This window comes from Synchiropus splendidus, chromosome 7, assembly GCF_027744825.2.
Source record: "Synchiropus splendidus isolate RoL2022-P1 chromosome 7, RoL_Sspl_1.0, whole genome shotgun sequence".
Taxonomy (NCBI): domain Eukaryota; kingdom Metazoa; phylum Chordata; class Actinopteri; order Syngnathiformes; family Callionymidae; genus Synchiropus; species Synchiropus splendidus.
In genome coordinates this window covers 25,009,598-25,036,439 of record NC_071340.1, presented here as the reverse complement: position 1 = coordinate 25,036,439, position 26,842 = coordinate 25,009,598, and the positions used below count along the sequence as shown (strand labels likewise).

The 26,842-nt window shown below is 45.5% G+C and overlaps 1 protein-coding gene across 2 annotated transcripts in view; it reads left to right on the top strand.

Annotated features, from left to right (window-relative positions):
* Positions 1-5,600: 5,600 nt before the first annotated feature.
* The window catches only part of LOC128761977 (leucine-rich repeat transmembrane neuronal protein 4), a 92,733-nt gene continuing 71,491 nt past the window's right edge, over positions 5,601-26,842 (top strand). The window contains exons 1-2 of one of the 2 annotated variants that reach the window (XM_053869660.1): positions 5,601-6,053; positions 9,724-11,273. In XM_053869660.1, the coding sequence (XP_053725635.1) occupies positions 6,023-6,053; positions 9,724-11,273 (1,581 nt within the window). In that variant the 5' untranslated portion in view covers positions 5,601-6,022. Of the gene's footprint in view, positions 6,054-9,723; positions 11,323-26,842 lie in introns of both variants that reach the window. The other variant, XM_053869661.1, reaches the window with a different exon arrangement.

The following is a 26,842-nucleotide window of genomic DNA, read 5'->3' as shown; positions in this document are numbered from 1 at the left end:
ATCCAGGCCTTTCTCTAAATGACATGCGGTCGGTAGGGGAAGGACTTTTTCCTCTGTCCGGGTCGCAGCATGGAGTGGAGTCATGTGTGGAGGCATTTCATCTCCACCAACAGGAAAGAAAACAAACACGCCAGGTTAAACCACGACACAGACAGGTGCGGCGTTCATGATGAGGAAGGTTGAAAGGGCGGGTGCACTGCAAGTTCTGAGACGAAGCTAAGTCAAGTTTCAGAATGAAAAAGCAAACCTCATTCAATACATACTGCAGTCTCTTGCAAGCAAGTGAGTGATGCAGTACTAATTTGTTGGTCTTCCTTGTCTTTCGGCAGTGGGTATCACGACCCCCTTCACCAGTTCCTACATCCTGCTCCTGGTTCTCAACCCTTGTCTGAGCCTTCACAATAGGGTTTGGTCTTTGGTTTGGCCTGGGAAGTCAGTGGTTCCACAAGATCAGCTCTGTTTGGTTTCACAAACTGACCACCTTCCTGTCCTGCGTGTTGTACAGTCATGAAAACCATCACCATCAAACAGGTCCTCCACCTCCTCACCTTCTTCACTGCAGGAAGCTGTTGCCTCTGACAATACGCTTCTCACCATCAATCCTTCAAAACAAGTCATGGGTTTTGCTTTATATCAGCTACTGTAAAAGCATCAGTGGCACACACTTATTCTATGTTTTAAGGGATTTTTATTTCTATACTTATAAATATTATAATATAAATATTTATATTTCTCACGAATCCCTCTTGAGTGCGACATACTTTTTGTACCTTTCAGGCCGCCGTAGACTAAGTTCCTTTGCTTGAGTTGATCAAATGGAGGAATATGTTTCTTTTACTCTGAACTTTGTCTGAGCGATGGATGCGTTTGGATGGTGCATTCAGGGGCGTCGGAATTTTCTAGACTAGGGAAACTAATCTGTGTTGCGATGGCTTGCAGGATTTGTGTGTGGTGGAGACAGAATGACCATTTTTTGATCGGATCGGATGGTTATTAACAAGCTTACATTCACTCACTCTGAAGTTGCATCAGTGCCTGTGAGCTGTGCCTTGTTTCATGACCTCAGTCAGACCATTCTTGTTCATTCCTGTTATTTTATGAGCTTGGAACAGCCCTGCCACGCTTGTGTCCAACTGAACTTTCATGCCAGTGTTGTACACCTTGCTCAGTGGATAATTACACAGTAACAACCACTTTCTAGCGCCTAAACTAGCGTTTACTACACTAGTATGGCGAGCCCTGACAAGCAGGATGAAAGACTTCACAGCACAAAACCAAAATCCAAACATAAGAGAAGGGTCTTAGAAACCATTTCAGAAGTATGACGCCTCATCGCACAAAACAATAAAGGAGAGCGATCGCACCATTCCCATGAAAATCAACTCCGCTGACATGCGTACGAGCACTTGTTACAACGTGCGCGTCTGTCAGGTCGTCTTGCGTTTGGTTCGGAAATCGACTCATAGCTGGTAATGACCTCTTTTGTCGTTCTATCTCACTGACATATGCAAGCAGTGTTTAAACGGGAGCCTCTTGTAGCAGTGGAGTGGTGTTCCATCACGCAAGGGCACAAGGTTTCACGCTAAGTCACAAACAAACCGAGTATTTGTCATCACTCCTTTCACTGGAAACTCTGGGAGGCCAATTTCCTCCTTCATCGTCACTCACACTTGTCCTGTTCCAGTCCATCTAGTGACTCCAGTCATTCTGCCATCCGTGTGTGGGACTCACACGGAGTTGTACTTCATTCTTCATAAACCGCTGTGTGTCCCTGACTGCAGTGCTGGTGCCGCCGTTGCTCTGCTCTCTCACTTCCCCTCAGGTCTGAGTTGGAGCGTTAATGGCAGCTTGTCTCTGTGCGTCAATCCCCTGGCAGACAGTGGAGGGTGAGTCACCTCGGCCCCCATGTCACGGAGACTGACAAGGTTCTGTGAGCCAGCACCAGAAATGGGTCAATATTCACTCACTCATCTTCGGGTCCTTATCTGCTGCTGCGATACAACTGTGACTGCTTCTCACCTTTTCAGTCCCTGCAGCTACATAGACTCCTGCAAGGGGCCCTAAGAAGCTTTTGCTTGTTTAAGTGTCCGAGTTTAAGATTAAGGCTGTGTCCCATTTCTCACCTTAACACTAGCACTTCACTATGAAGTGCCCTCCAACGACGAAGTGAAGTGACTGACGTCCCTAAGAATTGGGACAACACTTCATGACGTCACGCGTCATCGGCTGCCGTGCTGTGTTTCGAGCGTTGGAGACATGTTGGAAATGCCAGCTCCAACGTTTCTGCAACCTCTCGCATCGGCGCTGATCATCTCACTTGGTTTGGTGAACCAGCGGAGAAGAAGTGGGCGGAGCCTATGTTACGGCGATACATGTGTTAGAGGTATGAAGATGCTAACGTTAGCCTGGATGCTAGCCCATCGTTGTTGGTTAAGAAGAAATAAAAACCTACTGTTGTTGATACATGTTGTATTGTTCAAGTTGTGGGACGTGGTGGCACCAGAGGAAGTCAACAAAGGGAAGAGTCGTCCTGGCTACTAACATGTCCCTGTTGTCCTGTCCAACATTGTTTCGAAATAAAGTACTTTGGTCTCCTGGAAATCTCGCCACACTTCATATTCCCACCTGGTTTCAAGTCAGTTCCTCAGCTGCCTGGGTTTGAAGGCATCATTTCAAGTGGTGAACGGCCAGTGCCCTCGGTCTTAGCAGTAGTGGGACACACTGACACGTGATGCGCAACATCCAGTATCAGGGTCAAAAACCAGTGTTAGGTTTAGAAATTGGACACAGCCTAAATGCCACTTTAATGTGTATTGGATCGTGAAAGAATGATTCATTTGCTAGTCATATAGTTGTAAAAACAAGCAGATCCGGAATGTTTTACTTTTACTTATTCACCGACATGATGTCAGAAATTGTGTTCGAGAGAACAACTCTAAGGATCATGGGATTGATGATGCGCCACATTGATAAATGCCTGAGGGCATTGCCCACTATTCATCCTGGATCTGATATGTGGAGGGAACATCTCGCTCCTCAAATCCGCATGTCAGTTGGGAGCGGGCCTGACATCTCATGGTTTCCAGCTCACGCCTTCAAATGCTGCAGCAGACGTCTGAAGGCCCATTTATACTCAACGTTACGCACAGATTCAGATACGGACGGATCCTTCTGTCCGTGCTCTGCGTTCATTTCCTCCGTATTTCTTCCCGTTTCCACAAAGCTTACGAATACGGACCAACCAGAGCAGTACCTCTGCAAACCATGAGGGGAAGTGTTGCTTTTACTACCTGATGCGTAGCTCTAGTGAGACAGGAAGAAGACATGACAATGGTGGAAACTCTCCGTCCTCCAGTGGCCATATAGTTCACCTCCTCAGCGACCAACACCTCCTACAACGCTGCCTACATTTCTTCTTTTGTGCAAGAGCTACATGATCAACGCTTCTTCCACAGTCGCCATGTTGGGTTTGGAGTTTGTTGTTGTCATGAAGGTTTGACTGTGGCCCCTTTAATGAAGGTGCTTCACGCTACATGTGACATTGATGAGCATCAGCATGTGTTTGGCAACAAACGCCTGATTTCAGTCCAATACGACCGCTGGCTTTTTTACCTGTAAGAAGTGAAGCAGGTGTGAAGGCAGAGCGTCTCTACACTGTTGCACTGTGGATGAAGCCTCTCTCTGCTGGCGAGAGAGGGTGTGTGTGTGTGTGTGTGTGAGTGTGTGTGTGTGCTGGTGTGTGTGTGTGTGAGAGAGAGAGTGTGTGTGTGTGTGTGCTGGTGTGTGTGTGTGTGTGTGCTGGTGTGTGTGCTGGTGTGTGTGTGTGTGTGTGTGTGCTGGTGTGTGTGTGTGTGTGAGAGAGAGAGAGAGAGTGTGTGTGTGTGTGTGCTGGTGTGTGTGTGTGTGTGTGCTGGTGTGTGTGCTGGTGTGTGTGTGTATGTGTGTGTGCTGGTGTGTGTGTGTGTGTGTGCTGGTGTGTGTGCTGGTGTGTGTGTGTGTGTGTGTGTGAGAGAGAGAGTGTGTGTGTGTGTGTGCTGGTGTGTGTGTGTGTGTGTGCTGGTGTGTGTGCTGGTGTGTGTGTGTGTGTGTGTGTGTGCTGGTGTGTGTGTGTGTGTGTGTGTGTGTGTGCTGGTGCCTTTGTGTGCGTCGTCCTTCAACTGCAGCGAGCTGATTGATCCAGCTATGGAAATTAAATTAGCCATCCATCTGCACAGCCTCCATGTTTGTTTACACCGGTGCTTTAGTCACACACCCCTTATAATTCCAGCTCAAATGTCCGTTAATGAGCATTAGGGCTAATTACGAGGCTGGTTAAGTGTCGGGGCCCGGGGAGCCATTAGAGCCCACCACTCTGACCCCCGACACCGGCTCTCATTACGACAGTCCGTTCTCTGCTTCCACGCCGTGGGCCTCACAACAAAGAGCCTCGCAGCACAGATGACGCTTGGATGGTGGTGAGGACGTGACTGACGCGAGGGTCCTAGCTAGCTGGGATGACACACTCATTTCAACATAGATATTGGAGTGAGAACATCGCAACTGTCAGGTGAACTGTGTTTATATTACTCCAACATGGTTGTATAACTACACAAAGATGGATATTTCTGGAATATTTATCAGTGGGCGGGGCAAATCGCCAGACTTGGATACCCAGAATGCACTTGGGGACATGTCCACTTTGCAAATTACAACGTAACAAAGTTAACTGAGAGGAAGACGCCACTTATGTCGCACAACATTCAATATTTGAAACCCTATATCTACGTAAGTCATGATAAGATCTAGTGTGTCCGGTGGTTACAGACCCTATGCCTGCCGCACACCCATGACCCAAGTATTGTGTCCACTTGAGTCACTTTGTTTTCTGATGTAGTTTTCTTTCAGTCTCTTATTAAACTCCTAACGTGATTTCTTCCATAAATAATGTGATTTCACTGTCAAAGTCAGCACATTGCAAGTTTACTTTAAGGTTATTTTTATTTATTGTTCCCCTAATTTTAGATATTTGATCTTTTAACCAAAAAATATATCACAAAATATTATGCCATATTTTGCATTTTCGTTTCAATAAACAACCTTACTTTTAATATATTTTCCAATGCAATCTTTCTTCTCCCCAAAATCATGTTCTACCTCAAATGTGTTGAATCAATTTATTACTGTCAATAATAATATCAGCAATATAATAACAATGATAATCTGTCATTCCAAGTTTTATTTTATTTTTTTAATACACCGAAGAAGTTGAGGTGCGTGGGAACCCTGGCGGGAAAATGAGGAATTCAGAATCACGTGATGTTATGTCTGAACTGAAGTATGCGGTAAGTGAACTATTTTGCATGTTCCATCGCAACCGTTCACTCTCCTTCTAATCCCTTGATAATCTACCCAATGATATCGTCATAATTAATCTTGATGTCGTGACAATTAATATTGATTCTACTGTTGAAAACGAACTGTTGATTTGGACGTTCGCTCAGTTGAGGACGGGTGGCGTGTCAGCAGACGACCAGCAGGCGGCGTCTCAAACCAGCGCTCTGGCTCTCAGCAGAGACCCCCCACCGCCCCCCACTGCCAGCACGGTTCCTGTTGCTGTTCCGCTGATGTACAGTTGATGCCTCGGTCAGCGGCTGTGATCCACACCATCCGGCCCACGCTCTCTCTCAGAACCGCTCCGAACCCTGCCGCTCCGGGCGCCGTCCTCTTGCCATCACTTGCGCCACTCTTCTCAGTGAGACTCAACAATTGTCGACTCTGGGCGCAGATGCGCGGCGGCGGCGGCGGCGGCGGTGGAGGCGGCGCGCTCCAGTCCGAGTGAGATGGATCTTTGCTGTGAGCGGCGCCGGTAACAACTCTTCGTTCACCTTCAGGTCCGCGCGACAGGTGAGCTTTGGCTGCGCAAAGTGCGCGGAGCTCTTCTTGCCCCTCTCGGTTCCCTGCGTCCTGCTGCGCGTCCCACTCTCCGGACCAGCGGCAGACGCCGGGTGTCTGTGGACATGTGGACCTGGGACGAGCCCTGAAGATGCCGAGCAGCCGACACTGCACAACTATGGGTATGTACTGACTCCCAAATCCACTTTCAAGCCGACGTTGCCGGTGCCTTCGCCCCCTGTGGCGGATGAATGATGACTGCAGGACGGGGGGTCTGGGATTTTAGGATCAGAGGTTTTTCCCTTCGCAACTATTCCTCAGATTTCCCCTGCTGTTTTTGTTAATCTGTCCCAAGAGGATGATGCAGACTGTGCAATATGGAAGTGTGTTATGTGATATTCTATCTCTCCATCTATCCATCCATCCATCCATCTATTATCTATCTCTCTGTCTCTCTATCTATCCATCCATCTACCTATTATCTATCCATCCATCTATCTATCTCTCTATCCATCCATCTCTCTCTCTATCTATCCATCCATCCATCCATTATCTATCCATCTATCTCTCTGTCTCTCTATCCATCCATCCATCCATCAACTCCACCTAGAAACTCAACTTCCAAAAAACAAAACAAAAAAACAAATAAAATAATGAAGACAATAAACACCACCACCATAGAAAATGAACTGAAAATCTTCAAACACAGATACAAATAATGACGATCTAAATACACAATTAACAAAAACACCTTAAAATGTTTCATAAAGGCCATTAAAAGGTATTTAATATTTTAAAAGTTGAATAAATACAATGTCACTACAGATGCAAAAGCAAAACTACCAAACTTTGCAACAAATCTTGAAGAACTGTAACGTAAGTATGTAAACAAGCGGAAAATCAAAAGGGCAAATCAGTAAACACAACACAGTAGTAAACACAACTGCAAATGGCAAGTACCCTGTAATAACACGGTAAAAATCACCCAAAAAAACCCCAAACATTGGAGCATAACTTTGGCATATGACGACTCAATTCTAAAGATAAACAAAACAAAAACTTCAGTACACGTCAAATCTGACAAATCTGAAAACCTACAAACAAATCAGTTACATAAGTATAAACTCGCACAAAATTTAAATAAAATAAAGATAGCGAACTGAAATTCAAAACTAATGCAAAATCAACACACACACAACAGAAGACACTGAAGAGTGTAATGGTGCAGATAAAAATGCAATATGGTTGGGGGACCAAATAAAAGCACCTGCAACAGTCAAGGCCAAAATTTAGGACTTTACAATGCTGGAAAAAAAAGTTTTGGGACACCCTTAAAATTTGATATTAAAAAAAATATATAATCATGAAAAAATATTATCATGAAAAATCTTGAAAAACAGTGTTTTTGTGTCACAAAATGAGTGGCTGCTTCACACAGACAAACAAAAGCAGCTGTTTTTTGTTTACCGTTTACAAGAAAAGCTATCCAAAGTGAATCGGAGCGTGGGATTCACTGCTTCCACTCGTGGCCACACTTCACACCGGTTTGAGTTCCAAATAACCCAGAACAAAACACTTTAGACCCGGAGGATGCAGGAGGGCGTCACCCCCAGCTGAACCCTGCCGATGGCTGATTTAAAGCCGATGTTTGGACACCGGAGCGCTGCGATGATATTCAGGTTAATGCCAGGGAAGGATTTACGAGCGGACGGACGGCAGCTTGTCTGGACTTTGTCTGAGGAAATGCCAGACTTGCTCTGCGCCCACTGTGCTCATCACAAATCAATGGAATGATTGGGTTATTTATGGCGGATCTGAAACACTGCAGTGTTTCCCCGTCCTCAGACCACGACTGTCTCCATGAACCAATCCACGGAGACTCTTATTTAACAGTGAAGAAACCAGCTTGGTTATTCACTGCGGTGGACAGTAAGTAGATGGTCGGTGTTGCCAGGGTTTGTTGACATCTGCCTGGAAGTGAGCGACTGCCTGTGATGTCACAGCTGTAGTTGTCACCATATTGTGTTTATCCCAAGGAGGTGTTTGAAGAGAAGACGCCTCATGACTCTTAACAGAGTGAAGGGACTAACTGTGTGCAGGGCAGCCGTGGATGGAGAAGTCACTAGTGAGTAGAACTGGCTTGTGACGCACGGCTACGGTCCTGTAGATTAAAGTCCATTATCAACAGGGAATTGTCGTGGTACGATCACCTCAAGCGTAACTTACCTGCGTGAGACTTCCCGCACCACTCAAGTCGCATGAAAACTTGTCTTTCATTTTGTCTTGATGTCTTCTCCCTCTGATTCCGTCATTGTAAAATCTGGCCTCTCATTGGCTGAGCATTTGATGCCACAAATGGCACCTCAAACATGTTGCTACGCCCCGAGTTTTCTACTCCACATCTGATCTGATACCAGTCCAGTACCGATCCAATACTTTTTCTACATATGCTTTAGTTAAAAAGTAAAAGAGTGGGACTGGGTTATATTATATATTTATTGGACTCAACTTGTAAAATAGAAATAAATAATGAATGAAAGAATATCCTATAAATAAATAAAACATAATAAGAATATTATAACAAATTCAACTGTTTTAACCTTCATAAAATAAAATGTTAATTCTTAAAAAAAAAAAAAAAAAAAAAAAAAAAAAAAACACAACCCAGACAATGTTTGTCCTTTAAAAATGAGCGTTATGAGTAATCTGTGTGATGTAGTCCAAGACGTTGTTGTGGAATGGTACGTCCTACATGGCAGAAACAGCAGCAACGTACTCTAAGTGAAGTGTGAAGCCAAACGAAGTCCAGTTATACTCCTCCACTTCCATTCTCTGTCTGTGGGATTAACTGGACTGGAGTTACGAGTGTGAATTGTCACTTCAACCAGCGGGTCGCAGACTGAAGCCGTATCGGCCTGATCTTGTGTGTAAATCCGACACCACCCGATCTTCCAAATATAGCAAGATCGGCAGCCGATATCGATCCAGAGAATCTGACCGAGACATCCCTACGAAAAACCAGCTGTTGCCCCAAACAAGTAACGTAACCTGGTCCCATAATATCACTTGATTTAGTTAGTCTTTTCATTGACTTAACAAGTCACTTGCATTTGACACGGTCCTGTCACCACACATGTATCTAATGCGGTCGATGTCAGAGCCGTGTTTGATCACCACACAAGGCTGCACACGTGTTTTAAAGCCGTGTGGAATGGTGGACTCGGGCAACCAATCTGTTTCCAGTGAATCCAGATTCACCTCCGCGGACATGAAGATTTTGCAGGGAACACGTACCTTGGTTCCCCACACTGAGCTTTAACCAGCGAAGGGTCAACCTCATCATCGGCCAGGCTTTTAGCATCAGGGGACGCCCTAAAGTGACAAATATGGGGAATTCCACCCCCTGTTTTTTCAATCTGGAGCCCTACATTTCCGATGCTTGGATAGTGGCCTAACTGTAGTGCTGTCATGCTGGTTTCCATTGAATTAGCAGATTCTCATTCCTTCGTGGACCTGTGTCTTTGCCATTGCCGGCACAACATTTGGTTATTTTTTGGTTATTCACTTCTTGTGATTTATGATTGGTCGGCGTGGCATGGAAAAGCGCTGTTATTGAATACTGCTGTTGACGGGAAGACAACAAAACCCTCTAGTTGTGCGAAGTGTATCCTCAGTTTCCATGGAGCACCACGCTGTGCCATCCCCTAAATAGAAGGTCACAACCTGACATTGTTTTGCATCGATCTGTGAGCAGCGAGTCACGGTCGTCTCATGGGATGGAGAATAAAGAAGCAGAAGTTTTGAGTGTTGGAATATCTGCTTTTGAGTGAGTTGTCTTTCCTGTGTCGGCAGGACTCCCCGTGCTCCTCAGATGGCTCCTGCTGACGCTGGCGGCTCCTGCCTTGCTGGTCGCCGCTCCGAGCAACATCCGTGAGCGTCCGTGCCCTCTGAGCTGCAGGTGTGACGGGAAAATCATATACTGCGAGTCCAACGCCTTTCGCGATGTGCCAAGCAACGTCTCCGTGGGAACGCAAGGCCTGTCGCTGCGGTACAACAGCCTGATGAACCTGCGGCCGCGTCAGTTCGCCGGCATGAGTCAGCTGGTTTGGCTCTACCTCGACCACAATTACATCAGCGAAGTGGACGGCCAAGCTTTCCACGGCATCCGGAGGCTCAAAGAACTCATCCTGAGCTCGAATAAGATCACACTGCTGAAGAACAACACCTTCCACGATGTACCCAACCTCCGGAATCTCGACCTCTCCTACAACAAACTGCAGGTCCTTCAGCCCAATCAGTTTGTGGGGCTGAGGAAGCTTCTGAGTTTACACCTGAGGTCCAACTCTCTGAAAAATGTCCCCATGCGAGTTTTCCTCGACTGTCGCAACCTGGAGTTCCTGGACGTGGGCTACAACAGGCTACGAAGCCTGACAAGGAACGCCTTTGCTGGACTGCTCAAACTCATTGAGCTCCACTTGGAGCACAACCAGTTCTCAAAGATCAATTTTGCCCACTTTCCCCGCCTGATCAATTTGAGGGCGCTGTACTTGCAGTGGAACCGTATCAAAGTGTTGGCCCAGGGGCTGCCCTGGATGTGGACCTCCTTGCAAAAGCTGGACGTCTCTGGGAACGACCTCCAAGTGTTGGAAGCCAGTACATTCCAATGCCTTCCTAACCTGCAAACCCTCAACCTGGACTCCAACAAGCTGCGGAACATCTCTCAGCAGACGGTAGAAGCCTGGATTTCGCTCACCTCCATCAGTCTCACTGGTAACCTGTGGGACTGCAACCCCAATTTGTGTCCGCTGATGGCCTGGCTCAAGGCCTTTAAGGGAAACATGGAGTCCACTTTGATCTGTGCTGGCCCGAAGGAGGCCCAGGGAGAGAAGGTGAACGATGTGATGGAGACGTACAAGATCTGCACCGCAACGCCGAGCCCCATCTCGACAACGACCACGACCACGACTACCACGACGACAGCCCAGACGCCGACGGCGAAACCTGACTTGCTGCCTGTCCTCACTCAGTCGGAGCCGATGGCAAACAGGACAGCCTCTCCGACCCCCTCCCTCGCTTCCCCCACCGTCGCCGTCCCAGACTCTGACTTTGTGTCCTTCCACAAGATCATCGCCGGCAGCGTGGCGCTCCTCCTATCTGTGGCTATAATTCTGCTGGTCATCTACGTCTCGTGGAAACACTACCCCAGCAGCATCAAACAGCTCCAGCAGCGCTCCGGGGTGAAGAAGCGGCAGAAAAAGGCCCGTGAAACTGAGCGCTCTCTGAATTCTCCACTGCAAGAGTACTATGTTGACTATAAGCCCTCTCACTCTGAGACTATGGATGTGCTAGTTAATGGAACAGGACCGTACACGTACACCATCTCAGGCTCCAGGGAATGCGAGGTATGACCGTTGCCCTCCAAAAATCCATTTCCACTGCGAGGCGTGAGAGGTAAATTTTCCAACAGTCTCAGTCCTTGTTGTGGTTCCTGGATGAGGAGTTGAAGCCAAATGCACAGGGACTTGCAGGGTTTTGCAAATCCAACAGTTCACGCAAGGAGTTAATCTGTTTTTGTCCACGCGTAATTATAAAGTGTGATTCCTGCGAAACTGCAGTGGCAGCTCCTCTGCAGCTCCCCGAGATAAAGTGCTTCACTTACACGCTGTTGGCAAAACTGTACACTCCCTTTGCTCATCTTTTAAATGATTTTCAATTAATGTGTTGCACCACGGCCACACATCTATTCCACCAACTCACTGTGCACTCGGTCTCCTCCCATCCATTGTGTTTGCTCATGTCAGTGGGCACATCTGTCATGTGATTTGTGAGGCGCAAACGCTTGAGTGTTGCATTTCTTGACTAATGTGGAAAAACATCGGGATACATACTGGGGGTTGTTCGGTACCATTTACTCTGGTTTTCGACCTCATGAGGACTGGAGTAGTAGCATTTCAAATCTGGCATTAAAAAGGAAACACAAGCCATTTATCACCAAAGATTCGCGAGCTGGAAGGTGCCCATATTTCCATAATAATATTCCTCTCTACAGTGAGGCCTGTTTGATAACACCTCGATGAAGTCCTCTGTACTTTTTTGAAAAAATACACAATACTGTGCCTTGTTATTTCCAAAATGCGAAACTTGACTAGACACACCAAGGGTGTCAAACTTCAGCACACAAGGGCCAGTCTCTCTGCGGTACTATGTACTAGTCATGGGTAGATGAGGTGTCACGAAACAGTACTGCAGGGTTGCTGAAACAGTGTCCTAATTTTCAGAGGCCACTAGATGGCGCTCTTGGTTTAGAGATTTGTGCGGTGTCATTGAATTACATGCTCAAGTCCATTTTACAGCAGACGGTGCCATCTGGTGGCCTCTGAAAATCAGGAGACTGTTTCATGAAGCATCATCAACCCTTCAGTGCTGTGTTATGTACAGTGGTACCTGGGTTCTCGACCACAATCCGTTCCAGACGGCCGATTTGTTCGAAATCTGAATCGATTTTTCCCATTACGATAAACGGAAAAAGCAATAATGCGTTCCAAGCCTTAAAATAGTCTTTTGTAGGAGTGAATGTAGAGTGTCTGCTGCAGGTGGCTGTTCCTCTATGTGTGTGGCCGCTGCATGTGGGAGGGGTTGCCGAGTGAGTGAGGTCTCTCCAGAAGGGAAGAGGTGCCCGGTGCGTGTCCAGCTCTGAATGTGCGCTTCTGTGCAGTTTGGCTGTGACAAAGTCATAAACCAAGTCACGCTCTGTCCCAGACTGGCCTCATCCCTGTCCCAGCTCCAGCCCACAACAGGACATCAAACCCTGGAGTGAGCGCTCCAGCACCTCCCCTGTGACACTCTACCACGGTCCAGTGTGGAGACAGGAAAGGTTTGACACCTCAATATGAAGAAAAAACAGTCAGTAAATGGAGCTAACGGGACACGTCTGCATACAGAGGCTGCGTTATACACAATAACAAAGTGCGTCGTGGGTCAGCTGATCGGTCCGCGCACGTTATGTTTTTCCGGAACACATTTTTCGGAAGTTTTTTGTGTTCTGGATTTTTGTTCGAAATCCAAAGCAAAATAATCTCAAAATTTTTTTTCGAACTCCGATTTGTTCAAAGTCCGGGACGTTCGAAAACCAAGGCACCACTGTACTTTATTATGCCGACATTGGTAATTGGTTACACGTCACCAATTAAAAAAATAAACTAAAATAAAGTGAAATCTAATATATGACACATAACACACAAAGGTCCTGCATGTCGACATGTTTGCACCCATGGGCAAAAACTCGTGGTAGAAACCTTGAATGACCAAAGAATTGGATTGCAAGTCTCCCGTGCTTATTTCAAGCTTTGGCTGTCCATGTAAAACAATGTGGCAGGGCAGATTCCGCTGCCAGACACTCACTTTGACGCATGTGTGTTGCATCTGGTGTCCCCACAAGTCAAGTGTGAGTTTACAGTTTAGACTTGAGAGGTCAAGCTCCATCACACCAGGGGCCATAACTGGAGTGGCGGTTGAAAGAATGAGTTTTATTGAATTGTCTGAAAATATTCAGGGGTACAACTTTTATCTGAGGACGACATGTTGCCTTGCATGATGGGATTTGTGGTGTGAGTGGTGTTAACAGATAGTGTTGCAGCCATGATTCCATTTAGACTTCCTGTCCGACATGTGCTTCAAGGCCAACTTGTGCACATCAACTTACATGTTTGTAGCGCCATCTACGGGTCAAAGTGAAAGCAACACCCAGTCATTGTGCATTTGTTTTGAGGGAGTCAAAATGCTTCGGCAAAAATCAAATTCTTAAACTGCATATTCACGTCTACTGTGCTGTCCAGAGGTTTGTTGGTGCCTCATTGGAATCCACTCTTCATCGCTGGAATATTTATCATTTCTCTTGGTGACACATTTGTTTACTGTGACGTTTGTTTTTGCTGGAAGTTTGTCCAAATATCCCGTTCCACCGAGCACAAACTTCAGTCATTCATGGGAGAAATGGAAAAGTGATACATTTCGTCCGATCAAATTTACAGGCCGTGGAAGCTGTTTTTGCTGCTGGATTTATTTTCTCATGTTCTGTGTTTAAGAGAATCTGCTTTATTGTTACACACTACTATTGAACATTGAACCGCTGACTTCATGCGTTTTGCTGACTGTTCCATTTTGAGAAATAAATGTATTTTAACACATTTAAAAACCAATGCTTTATTTTCACTCAAAAGGTCACTTCAAATTTGTGCTGCTAACATGTAGCATGTTATCAGGACGTTAGCGAAGGGCATGCGAGGCTTCATGAAACAGTGTCGCCATTGTCAGAGCCCACCAGGTTTGGCTTCTAACAAATCTCATCTCATTTTTAAAACAAGAGCGCCACCTACTGAGCTCTGAAGACGAGGACAGTGTTTCATGAAGCCTCGTCACTCTTTATTTGCTGCGATGCTCTGCTTTATAGCTTTTTACGGTGTTGTTTTCTCTTTGATATTTCCTATAAACCCCGCCATGCCTTGCGGAACCAACATGGAGTGTTAGACTGTTTTAATGCTAAACTGTATCCAACGTTGTCAGGCAAAAGATTGACTCCCAACGATTACTAATTGTGTGGCTCAGGTTTCTGCATAAGTAGAAATATTCAGAGTAGCATCCGCAGCACAACACTTAAGTGCTGTGAATTCCCATAAAAAGGAATTGCATCTGCCTGTATCCATAAAAGTGAAAGTGCTTGGCTTCGCTGGAAGACATAACACAAGGTCGTCTTTAAAGTAGCAACCAGGCTCTGATTCAGCAACACCCAGAAGGGCCCGTCGGTGCTGAGGAGTCCAAACTAACCCCACTGTAAAGTGACGCTGAATATTTGGCACGTTGATTATTACCCTGTTTTATGATCAACAAGGTGATACTCAGGTGCAGACGTGGACAACGCTCGGCCCGGGGGCCGTACGCGGCCGACATTGATGTGGCCCTGGTGAAGTCAGATCCACACTCCAGTCATTCACTCATGTTTCCATTTTAAACAGTTATTTCTCATTTCACTGTTTTCCTTCCCCAAATATATTAAATCCGATATCGAATATTACTCCTCAAAAAAGACCCTCAAAATAAATAAAATGAAGTGGAAAAAATGACAGTTAAAACGGATTTAAATGGAGGAAATTTATATTAAATGAAACTAATATAATCAAACAAATGTTTTAAACACCTAACAATTTGGTGTAATTTCACTTTTTCCTAATTTCCACTTGTTTTGTAAGGATAGTCACTAAATTGAAGTTAAATTTATAGGTTGTTCTTCTTTCCATCAGGCCCTTAGGAAATAGTTTTACAGTTTTAAATAACAAAAAAAAAAGTTAAATGCATTATATTACTTTTAGTAACTAACTCTGAGCTGATTCCCATTGTTATGAACTGCTGTTCACAGGGCTCACTACTCAAGGTTCCCTTTCAGTTTCCATCTGCCCACACATACTAGCCTCCATTTAGTTGCACTGTGTCTCACTGCGTATTATATTTAAATTTAAGTCGGCTTAATATTCGTGAAATAATAATGTCCATGTGTTTACATTATTTAATGTTGCAAATGGACATAAAATAAGATGCCTCTAGTTTAGTCTGAACATAAGATCGCCTGACTTGGTAATGAATAGTGAAGGGTTGATGAGGCTTCATGAAACAGTGTCCTTATTCCAGACGGTGGCGCTGTCACTTAGAAGCTTGAGGTTTAATTTAAATAGTTATTCAAAGCTATTCTAGCAAGGAGTAACGTGGACACCAGTGATGGTAGATGAGGTTTCATGACACAGAATTGATGGGTTGATGAGGCTTCATGAAACAGTGTCCTTATTTCAGACGGTGGCACTCTCACTTAAATGCTTGAGGTTTAATAGAAGTAGTAATTCAAACTTTCTCAAGCAGGGAGTAACGCGGACACTAGTGATGGTAGATGACTTTCATGACACAGTACTGAAGGGTTGATGAGGCTTCATGAAACAGTGTCCTTAGATGGTGGTGCTGTCACTTAAAAGCTTGAGGTTTAATTGAAATAGTAATTCAAAGTTTCTCAAGCAGAGAGTAATGCAGACACTAGTGATGGTAGATGAGGCTTCATGAAACAGTGTCCTGATTTTCAGAGGCCACTAGACGGCGCTGTCTGCTGTAAAATGTTTGGACTTGAACATCTCGTGCAATGAAACCTCACATCATTTCTAAACCTCTGAACATCAGGGCACAGTTTCATCCACCCTGCAACACTGTTTCATGAAGCCTCATCTGCCCATCACCTGCGGACACTGTGGTCTGAAGCCTCAGCAGCCCCTCCCTCCTCCCCCTCTCATGGACGCAGCCCACCAGTTTCAAGTGTAAATAGCGCGTCACATCATGTGCAAGCCTTGTATTTCACCATCGCATGTCGCAGTCTGGCCTGCAGCAAGAGATTTGCTTAACAACCAACACATTGTTGTACTTCCCCAACAGTCATCTCGACCTTGGCGCCTGCGGCTGCATGAAACACGCGCCATGCTTTTGGCTTCATTTTACAGCCATCTTGATCTTTCATTTGCCGCTTCATCTGTGTAGGAATGGAAGGGTTAAATCCGGTCACTCTTTAACCCCCGCTCCCCCCGCGCCGCGGAGGCAGCCTTGGCAGTCAGACCGCTCCGTTCACTCATGCTTAATTAGGCACTTTTTTCTGCGTGTGTAGTCTATTTCCCACTAATACCACGCATCTATCTTCCCCTGGCACCAAAGTTAAGTGTGATTAACAGACAGACTGGGCTGAGAAAGATGTAGTGTCGCCGAAATCTGCGCCGCACCTTCTCCTCGGACGTGCTGATGACTATGAAAGACTTTCTCCTCCACAACTCACAGACAAAGTTTTATCTGGCGCTGCCACACAGCTCATTTCCTAGATTCCACATGGACTCCATCCATCATGGTGAAATATGTCTGGGGCCCACAGCGCCATTTGTACTCCGCTACAGTGCCGCTCCACGGCGCCCCTTCTTCTGCTGGACGCTCGGTCCGCAAAGCTGCTCCTTTGTTTGGGAGAATGTCGCCGTGCGTGAGGTACACGGGACGCTAAATCAGCTTGTTGTCAGAGCGTCTGCGGCGGGACATTTCTCAAGTGCGAGAGAGGCTCGAGGTGAGATGGCCAGCGTATCAATCTTGTAGTTTTCATGTAAGAATGTGGTGTGGGCGCCTTAAATGGCAGAGCTAATGGGGCTTCTGCTGGCGAGAATAACTAATAGCCCATCGAAGGTAAGGAGCCGCGACTTCCCACTGCTTTGTTATTCCGTGGCCTCTGCAGCTCAAGGGAGCAGCGTGGGTTGTTAAAAATATAATGAGGTTTGGGCGTATTTGCACCAAATGCATAGAAGAAACAATTTGGCGACGGGGTGTATGAAACCAAAATCATAACTCGGGGGGGAGCAAAATAAATAACAGAAAGGCACGTAAAAGTGTCACATGTGGGAGCGGAATTATGAAAGTTTAATAATGTATAAGAGCACGGCCGACGTGAGACGTTGTTATACACCGGCAGAGAATTAAAAATGCAAGACGACAATAATGATTCAGAAAAGTGTAATAATAATTCCAATAATAGTAATAATAAATGAGAACAAAATCCAGTGCCTTTTACGTTATTTTTTATTTGGAAATTAAATTAAAGTTTCTTAGTGGCAGTATAACAACCATTAAAAAAGAAGACATTTATGATGAATTCTATTCTGACTGAACTTTTTACTATTATGATAAAAAAGTCAACACTTAGGTTCACTTTCTTCTTTTTCTTGTTGTTTTAAATTACTATCTCTTTACTGTAGTTCCATTTGAGTTTTTCTGCTTTGATGATGATGGTTATTGAACACATTGAGTAACAATGACAAGGCGTAAATGCATCGTAATATTTACTCAAGAAGCTCACGGACACAAATGTGGCCCCTCGAACAGTGACAATTCAAGGCAGTTAAATAAATAAGGAGGTGAGATCAGAAGTAAAATAAGAGAACTGTAACGGGTCAAGAGAAGGGACGTGGAGCGGAACCCAAACGCAAGTGGTGAAAGTCACACTGAGGCAGGAGCAAATTAGAAATAATATTTAATAATTAAACAAACAAGAAAACACACAACGGAAAACGTCACCGAACCGGGAGAAACAGAGCAAACACAGAATGAAAAAAAACAGAGTAACCAAACTAACAAAGTCCAAACCGAAAGTGTCACAGAACCGGGAGTTAAATGAGCTAGCTAGCACACAAAACAAGCCGAACAGAGAGGGAGAGACACGAGAACCAGCTAGCTAGCATGAGAGACCGAAACAACGAGAACTGGGAGTTAAATGAGCTAGCTAGCCTGAGAAAACAAGAAGCCGAACAGAGAGGGAGAGACACGCGACTCGGGAGTTACCACGGGGGAACGAGAAGTCCAAAATCCCAGGAAAGGGAAACAACGGGTGAGTCCAAGGAACTGGAAGTGACGATCCTGGGGAACAGAGAGAAGGTGACGATCTGGCACCTGTTGCTGGAGTCCAGGTGTTTAAGTACTAGTTGATTAGGGGTTAATCGGCTCCAGAAACCAAAAGAAACAGAGGGAGAAAAGCAAAACATGGCTCAGGGACACTGAGCCAGGAAGCGGAGTCATGACAAGAACAAATGAGATTTGATGAGAGTTTCTCCATGTCTCCAGTGCAAGTCTGTGGTGGAGATGGTGAAGAGGAGGGGTGAGATCAAGGCCACCTATGGCGCCCCACTAGTGCTGATTCAGCGGTGCCATGCAGGGATCCGAGCAGCGTCTCGAGTCCAAATATGAACACCATGTCGGAAATTGGAGTTTTGGAGCTGCTTTTTTTTAACCTGTGTGGATTGTTGGTGCATCACTTCCACCACCAGCACCTAACTACCGTGTTGCTAAGTTGCTTTTCTTCTGAGGTTTGCTGGCCCGGTTTGAGACAATGGAGGTGCTCCGATTCGTCTTCACAGTTAAGTGCGACGTTCTCTCGGCTGCTCCGGTCCAGTCCAGCTTACCGGTGATCGCCGACAAAACTAGCTTTTTTTCCGATGCAGGCCTTTTCAGTTGTGAGCGGTACACAGCCTCCTCCCTGAAACAGAAGAGTTTATTCTCATCCGTCAGCTGCAGCGCTGGAGGGACCGTTGGATCAGACGTTTTCTCGCTGAAAGATTTAGGAACAAAGGAAGCTACTCTGTGAACAGCACTCGCAAAGTTAGAAAACAAATCCTGCCATGATGAAAGAAAATTAAAGCAAAAATCAAATGCTTCGTATATACACACACAAGTCAGAGTCAGAGGAGGCTGTGAGTCGGAATCTAACAGAATACTGAGTGACATCTGGTGGAGCAAACGCCCCCTCACTATTAATATTGACTCTTGAATTCACATCCACGAGTGGGAAAATGGGTAATGAGCTGCCTCAAAGTCTGAAGCCTCAGGAGATAAATGCGGAGCATAAGGGACTGTTTTTGGCCCGATGAAGATGTTTCATACAGTTTGTCTGAAGTCTGTATAACTTTATATTCTACTTGGTTACAGCCATAAATACGTGGGTGTCAAACTCAGCTGCCGACACATCAGACTCTCTTCAAGTGGACAGAGAGTCTGGTTACTGAAAGGCAGCATGACGTAAACGCATGTTCATTTCAGGTGCAATATGTGCAGTGCCAGATGACACTCTTTGATGATACAGAGGGATCCCATGACACCCCATGGAGCAAACCTCCACCTCCATCTTACGCTGCGGAAGGCTTCAATCGGAAGCCCAATGTGTCCAACTGTAGCGTGGACAGTGGACAGTGGAAAAACAGTTGTATTTTTGACGCCTTACCCACAATTTCCATCGAGTCCGAAAGTGGTGAGGGGGCGGATCTGTGCGGAAGTTTTGCAAAAAGAATGAATTGTTTTCAATTTGTCAATTTCCACTGGCTGTAGAGGCGAAGGACTGCTGCTCCGCCTGCACATCGCTTTAGTTCCACAACAGTTCTATTATTGTGGAACTATAAACATCGCCAATTCAGTCTGCAATGCACCGCGGGATGGACAATTCTCACTTGACCGAGTCCAACAACCACTCGGCTCCATGCCGCCAATGACTCGATTTGGAAATGTAGGACTCAAGAATTGAATGACAAAAAAATCGATCGATACTCAGCTTCAGCGCTGGCCGAGAGTGGCATCGTGATTGAATCAATCCCTGCACACCTGTGTCACGCCCATAAATAAATAAGTTATTACTGTTTAGTACGACTCCTTGTATCATGCGTAATATCTGTGGTAAGATTATGTTGGATTGCTGTTGTTCTTCCCACATTCAGATTGACGCTGAGTGACTGTTGCTTATTTTGTCTTTTGAATTTACTAAGATGAAAATGTACAGTAAAATAGGGTGACTTGACTTGGACTTGACATACCTGATGACTTGACTTGGACTTGACATAACTTATGGCTGCACTTGCCCAAGAAAAAAAATGACCTGTGACTTACTTGTGACTTGAAGGTTAAGACTTGAGACTTCCTCATGTGTGACTCGGTCCTATGTCTGGTTGGATGTGATCTAGTTTTTGTTGTACTTTATATTTGAGTTAATCCTATTTTTCCTGAAGGCCACATGATGATTGGCAGGCCAGATTTGGCCCCTGGGCCCCTTGAGTTTGACACGGTGACTCGGGGATTCAATATACTAATCTGATATCTTACACCGTCAACATCCTTGCGCTAACAGTGGTTGTGTTGAGCGACACAGTGAGAGTGAAACCAGAGGGCCCTTCCATAGCACTGATAAAAAACAGTTCCCCCGGCCCTTGTCACGTAGCCAGCGAGAACAGAAAGATGCATCTGAAATAACACGCTCCCACCCCGGCCCTATTTTCGCTCCGCCAGATAGTGAGCACTTAAGCTATTAGCACTCGTTTCAATTAGCACAAAGAGCTTTGTAATTGAAGTGTTGCGCACATGCTCAGAGCAACAGCATCACAGATCTTCTGTTGCTATAGATCTCTGAACACAGCTCAGCAGCTCGGCCTCCACGCTGCTATCTCAAGCCCAAAGAAGCTCAGTCTTGATCAAGACTGTATTCTCCGTGGTGACACCACCCACGTGCTTCCCGTATGTTGGTGCTTTGCGTCCTCCCGAGGCCTGAGCCCTGCAGAGCGAGCTCACGAACCACTGGAGGGCCGGCGGACTCCTCCTGGTGATGCTGCTGGTGCAGGATCTGTGAGCATCAACAAGGTGAGCCGCTCCTGCTGGCAGATAATTAAAGTTGCCGGTGAGAGGTCCGCGGCGGCGCGGCGGAAGGATGGTGCGCTATTGAACTCTGGCTTTCTCAAGGCTTCAACAGAAGCTGACTTTAATTAGAAATATTTTTGTCATCCATGGAGAGGGAGCTAAAACATGCGCCGATCTTTTTGTGGTGATCAAACCCGTCGCCGGGGCCTGTCATCAAAAGCCCGACATTGACTGGTCCGTCTGAGGGATGTGGACGTGTGACTCTGGACAAGAGCTGACCTGTGAAGCGTGGACACAAAATAAACAGGGACAAAGTAAAACAGCAGTGACGGGGGGGAAGAGTTGAATGAGGGGCTCAGATGTTCCCCAAAGGCTGTTGAATCAATGACCTGTCGCTCTGTGACCAGTGTTTTCTGATTCAGTGATTCATGCTGCCACTGGTCTCACACAGCTCTACAGCCTTGATGTTTTTTATGCACGAGCACTACGCTCCATGTGAGTGTCCTTCTATAGCTATACTTACTCACAAGGTGAAGCCTCAACTTGAGGATTAAAACTTCAAAGTTTGGTTAGATGGTTAGGTGTAAGGTGAGAGGCTGGGGAAAGGGGTATGTCAATGACAGGTCCTCATAAGGACAGAGCTCTTGCATCTTTATCCTCATGAGGACCTATCTTATGTGTGAGGGCGTGTTTTGCCATACGAGTGAGGACCAAGTCTTGACAAGCCACCTTCTTGTGAGGACATTTTGGCCTGTCCTCACAAGGTTTAGAGGGTTAAAACCTCAGTAATGTTTATTATAACTGGGTTAAGTTTGGTTCAGAATCCTGAAGGTGAGCCATGGGTTTTGGATGGTTAAGTTTAGGGGAAGAGGCTGGGGAAAGGGTTATAGCAATGAGCGGACCTGACAATGATGGTGTGACAAACCAATGTGTGTGTACCTGGTTTAGCTATACTTTTCTTGGTAACACACCCACAATACTTGCTTTTGCTTTGTGGGAACATTCCTCCCGGACCCCACGAATCCAAGCCTCAACTTGAGAATGAAGACTTCAAAATAGCGGAATCATTTAACTGGGTTTAAGTTTGGTTCCGAGTCCTGGTGCAGGTTAGCCAGGTGTTTTGGATGGTTACGGTTAGGGTTTACACTTTGGTGAGCCAATGAGTGGTCCCCACAAAGATAGTGTCTGTACGTGCACACAGCGTGATGCGATGGAAGGTGAGTTCGGGTCAGTGAAACTTCAAACAGTGAAAGTTGAATTGAAGCAGTGAGCTCTGATCTGATGATCATTTGAGAAGTCTGGAAGCTCTCAGTCTCTTCTGAGCAGATGCGCGGCTCCGTCTAATGACACCAACTCTGCCTCTCACTGACATTGTAATTGGGAGTTTCTTGGATTAAAAATACATTTTAAACTCAGATATTGAACCCAAGTTCCTCAGATTCGCTGCTTCGTTTCTGCGTTAGTCTTTCAGGTGGAACTGTCTGGAGGCACGTCGACTTCACCCACCTGAAACGTCCGACACGAATGGGCTGCAGACGGACTCTGTGTGTGGGTCCTGACATTGGACATCAGAAAGTCCTCTGGTGCCTTTATTTGTGCGTTTGTGTGTTTTCTCTGGGGCCATGAATCAGTTGCTGCTTGTGAATGGACTCTATCCAGTGCAATCTTTGACTCATTATTTTGCTATCAAGGGTGTTTTCTAACTGTAATGCAAATGTAAGAAATAAAAACAGAATATTCTGGGACGTTAGGGAGCAACAAGACTATTTTTTAAACATTTTATTTCACTGTTTTATGTCACTCTTCAGTAATGGTGACGGCCGGGAATGTGCCAGGGAGCAGCTTGTTGAGGGTAGATGAGTCAGGTGGCTGCACTGTGTTATGTGCCGACTGCATTTCCGGTTTCCCTTTAGCGCCCCCTGTGGACCTCAAAAATATGTTTGATGTTCATGTACTTGTGCAGATCGCCCCCTATTGACCCCAAGCATCAGTCACTTTTCCATGCATGAAAAAAGTGCCCAATTTGCTGATGCCCTTTTTTATTTATTATATAGAAAAGTTACTCTCTCTTTCTTGTCAGTTCTGACATCTGAGACCGGGCACTTTTTTCCAGCTCTCGTGAGTGTCGTTCTCAGACTTGCACGGCGGAACTCACAGCGGCTATAAATGGCTCCTCTGACCGCAACGTTGTGCTCGAAACACTGTTCCACATCAATTCTAGATAGTGCCGCACCGATCGCCATGTTTCTGCCTGATACCGATAGTTTTGAAAGTCCCAACAAGCCGATACCGATTTTTGCTGATAGTTTCTTTTCCTTTTTTGTTTCCCTTCAACTAAATCACACACAAAAGTGACTTTTTTTTTTAGATTCATTACACGAACCTACTAAATAATAAAAATACTGAACAACAATGTGTAGAAAACATTACAATTTTTAAAGCAAATAAATAGCAAACAATATAAAGGCAAAGTGCTTAATATAAAATAGAAAACTATTATTACCTTTACATTGAACAATGAACTGATCATTGTTTTTGAACATTTTTATCAGGCTTGTCCTCGCTGCAGCCAGTCATGTGACAGGAAGTGGAATCTCCCGAACATTAACTGAAATGAACTGACCCAACCACAACACCCCTTTTTCTCTGGCATGAGCACCTGCCCCCACAAAACGCTGGAGTCCGTGCCGGCGTGAGCACGTGTCTCTCGACTGGAAATATTCTCTTCCTAGCACCAGCCGTGAACACTGCGCGTCCTCTCTCGACCCCGGCCGCCGCTAATGTTGATCCAGCGAGTTGTTTGTTCCAAATGGCTCTCACAGCTGCCGGCGTGTTTGTTTCGCTTCTGGCCGCTAGATTTGAGTTCTTTCCATCTTTATGAAGTCAGGAATAAGAAATAAAGATGATTGGCGTTCGGGATTCAGCGCGCTCAGTGCCAAGATGGCAGCTTGAGCTTCATCTGTGCAGGAAGTGCACAGAAGGCCAGTGTTCATAATGTGACAGAATTGTTAAGAGCAATTATTCATCAAAAATGCTGCGACGCGGGAAAAAAGGATTGTGTCTCACACGCTGCAGAAAAACACAGACATCGTGACCATTTGTCTCAAAAATAACCCGTAAATGGGAGAATGGCGGACAGAGCGAACAACTTGGCGTCTATAACGTCGTGAGAAAAACAGCGGCTTCGGCCAAAACAGGGAGAGTCTTTTAAGTAAATTGGCTCTCAACCCGCCGAAGCCTCCGTGACGGCTCCTACGCAACACCATTGCTCATTGTCCTGCAGCCTTTGTCATTTACTGAGTGGTCGCTGAACATCTCTAATAGTGCCGCTCCGAAAAAAACAAATAAGCTAATAGGTCAGGTTTGCTGGATCGATGCTTTTAATCTCTCAGTATTGAGCCAATGGAAACTTTTGTTCTCTGTGATTTTAATATCGTCCTCACCTCCGTCCTTCATCCATGGCGCCATCTTTGAACCTTTGACTCCAGTACGGCAATATTTACACTTCTGTTCATCCTCGGAAATATCCCTACCTCTGCTTTCTTCAACATTTCATCCCTCCATTGATCAGTCCAACCCTGGTGTTCATCTCTCTGCCTGTAAGTAAAACAGCTCGACCAGATTTCAATGGCGTCTTCAGGTCGTGTTGATAATGGAACTGTTTTTTGAACTTCTGTGATGTTCCGAATTGCCATCTCTGTCAATGGAGAGCCCCCTTTTATTCTTGTGAGTGTGTTGGACCACTGCCACCTGCTGTCCCATTTAGACATTTTAGAAAACTAGTTCAGCTTGGTGGAGGTCTGTACCCTCCGAGTGCTTTTCCAGCTTCTTCCTCAGCCATTCCTTCCGTCCAGACATCTTGTGATTCACTCAGCTGAACAGACCCAAGTGCTGAACTGCAACTGACTCACCGAAGATTCGACACAGACAAGGTTACGTTTAACAAAATTGAATGCACAACAAACGAGAAAATAACACAGATAGGAAACGAAGAACTAAAGGTGTCGCCACCAAAACATGGAGCGAGGGAAACACTCAAGGACGGGGAAAAACCTGAAACAGAAAAGTGGCAAATGACTATCAAGGCGACTAACGGGGACAACAAAAAACACACCCAGATAAACTCATGAGGACCAAACAACAAAAAGCACTCAGTAGTGGAGGACTCAAACACACACAAGCCAATAAGAGAAAAGACAAAAAACTCTCACACAAAGTGCAAACGCTGTTATAAAAGGACAGAAAAAAGCTAGAAGGAAAAAACGAGGAAGAGGCAGAAAAAGCAGGCAGAAACCAAAGTTTACAAAGAATGTTCAAGAACTAGACCTCGAAGGGAACTTTAGCGGAGGACACGGAGTATGATTCGCAAATGTATACCAGCTGTGTCACTTGAAGCGCTGGGGAGAAACAAGGAAACAAAGACAACTGGGAATTACCAAAATAAAAGCATGAAATAAACAGACATGACAAGAACTTCCATTTGAATATTCGACTTGAAAAAGTCCTTGCTTCCTTAATTCATTCATTTCTAACAGATATATGACCTTGACATTTGCTCTGTCATTCTTCCTTGTCGTCCTTTCTTTCTTCGACATCGCTTCCAATTTCTGCCTTCCTTCATCCCGTACCAACAACCTCATGCCTTGATTGGATCACACAGTTGAGGGACTCTTTGAAGCCCACCATTCCTTCATCCTCCTTTATTTTCAATCTTCTTTTGGCCTTGTTCTTGTAGACCCAGGGTGTCAAACTGAAAATGTGAAACAGAACTAGGATGAAGGTCCAGAGACTATGATAAGAAACGTAAAAGGAGTGTGTTCCTTTAGTTATCAGAGGCTAATTTTAGCTTGGAGCGGCTCTGTGTTTCAACACCATCCAACACCAGATGCGTTTGAAGTTCTTGCGGGCCTCATGAAATTTGGTGGACCACTATTCTGCAAGATTCTGCTGCCTGTTTCGATTGGCTCGTCTATCGATCTCAGCTGCCTGGTCAGATCTTGCTCTCCGCAGATATTACGTTCAAATAAAGCTAATCCTCACCCCCCCCCACCTCACGGAATACTAGCAAACACTGTTTCACAGGCTGTTGGAAGCAGTGGCTGATGAACAGCCCCACCCACTAAATTTAAGAAGGAATATAGACCGATCTTCTTAGATCCAGCTTATGGATCTATATCAGTGGTGCACCATAAGTGGTGCTGTCTGCACCGTAGAAAGGCTTAAAAATGCATGAGGATCACTTCTAAACTTGAAGCAACTAGTTTCATGAAACAAACTGGGCCATGTTCTGAATTGGAATCAAATTATCCACTGTCACAGTGTTTGACTTTACAGACTTAACTACTCATAAAGTATACTCAAGTGTCGCTCTTACGTGCCTCGATGATGTCATGTGACTGGCACCAGATTTCAAACCAACTCTTCTAGCTTCCCTGATCCTGAGTCCTGGGTCCAAAAACCCAGCCTCCTCGCTCCTATGGTGTGATATATTGATGTTGGGAAAGTGGACCTTTGCGTCCAAAGATAGCCAACCGCTTTGCAGGTGAATTGCAAAAATATAACTCATACCCCCCTAAAATCTTGCCGATCTATTTGACTCCAGTGTCCAAAGGTCCCGTACCCCTCAGTCGACTGCGTGGCTTCTAAGTGGCTCGGACAGACGCCCGCACATCACCGCAGTGTTGGCCTCACTCCACTTCAGAACCGACTAATATTTCATGGGAAACTTTTGAGGGTGTCTCAGACT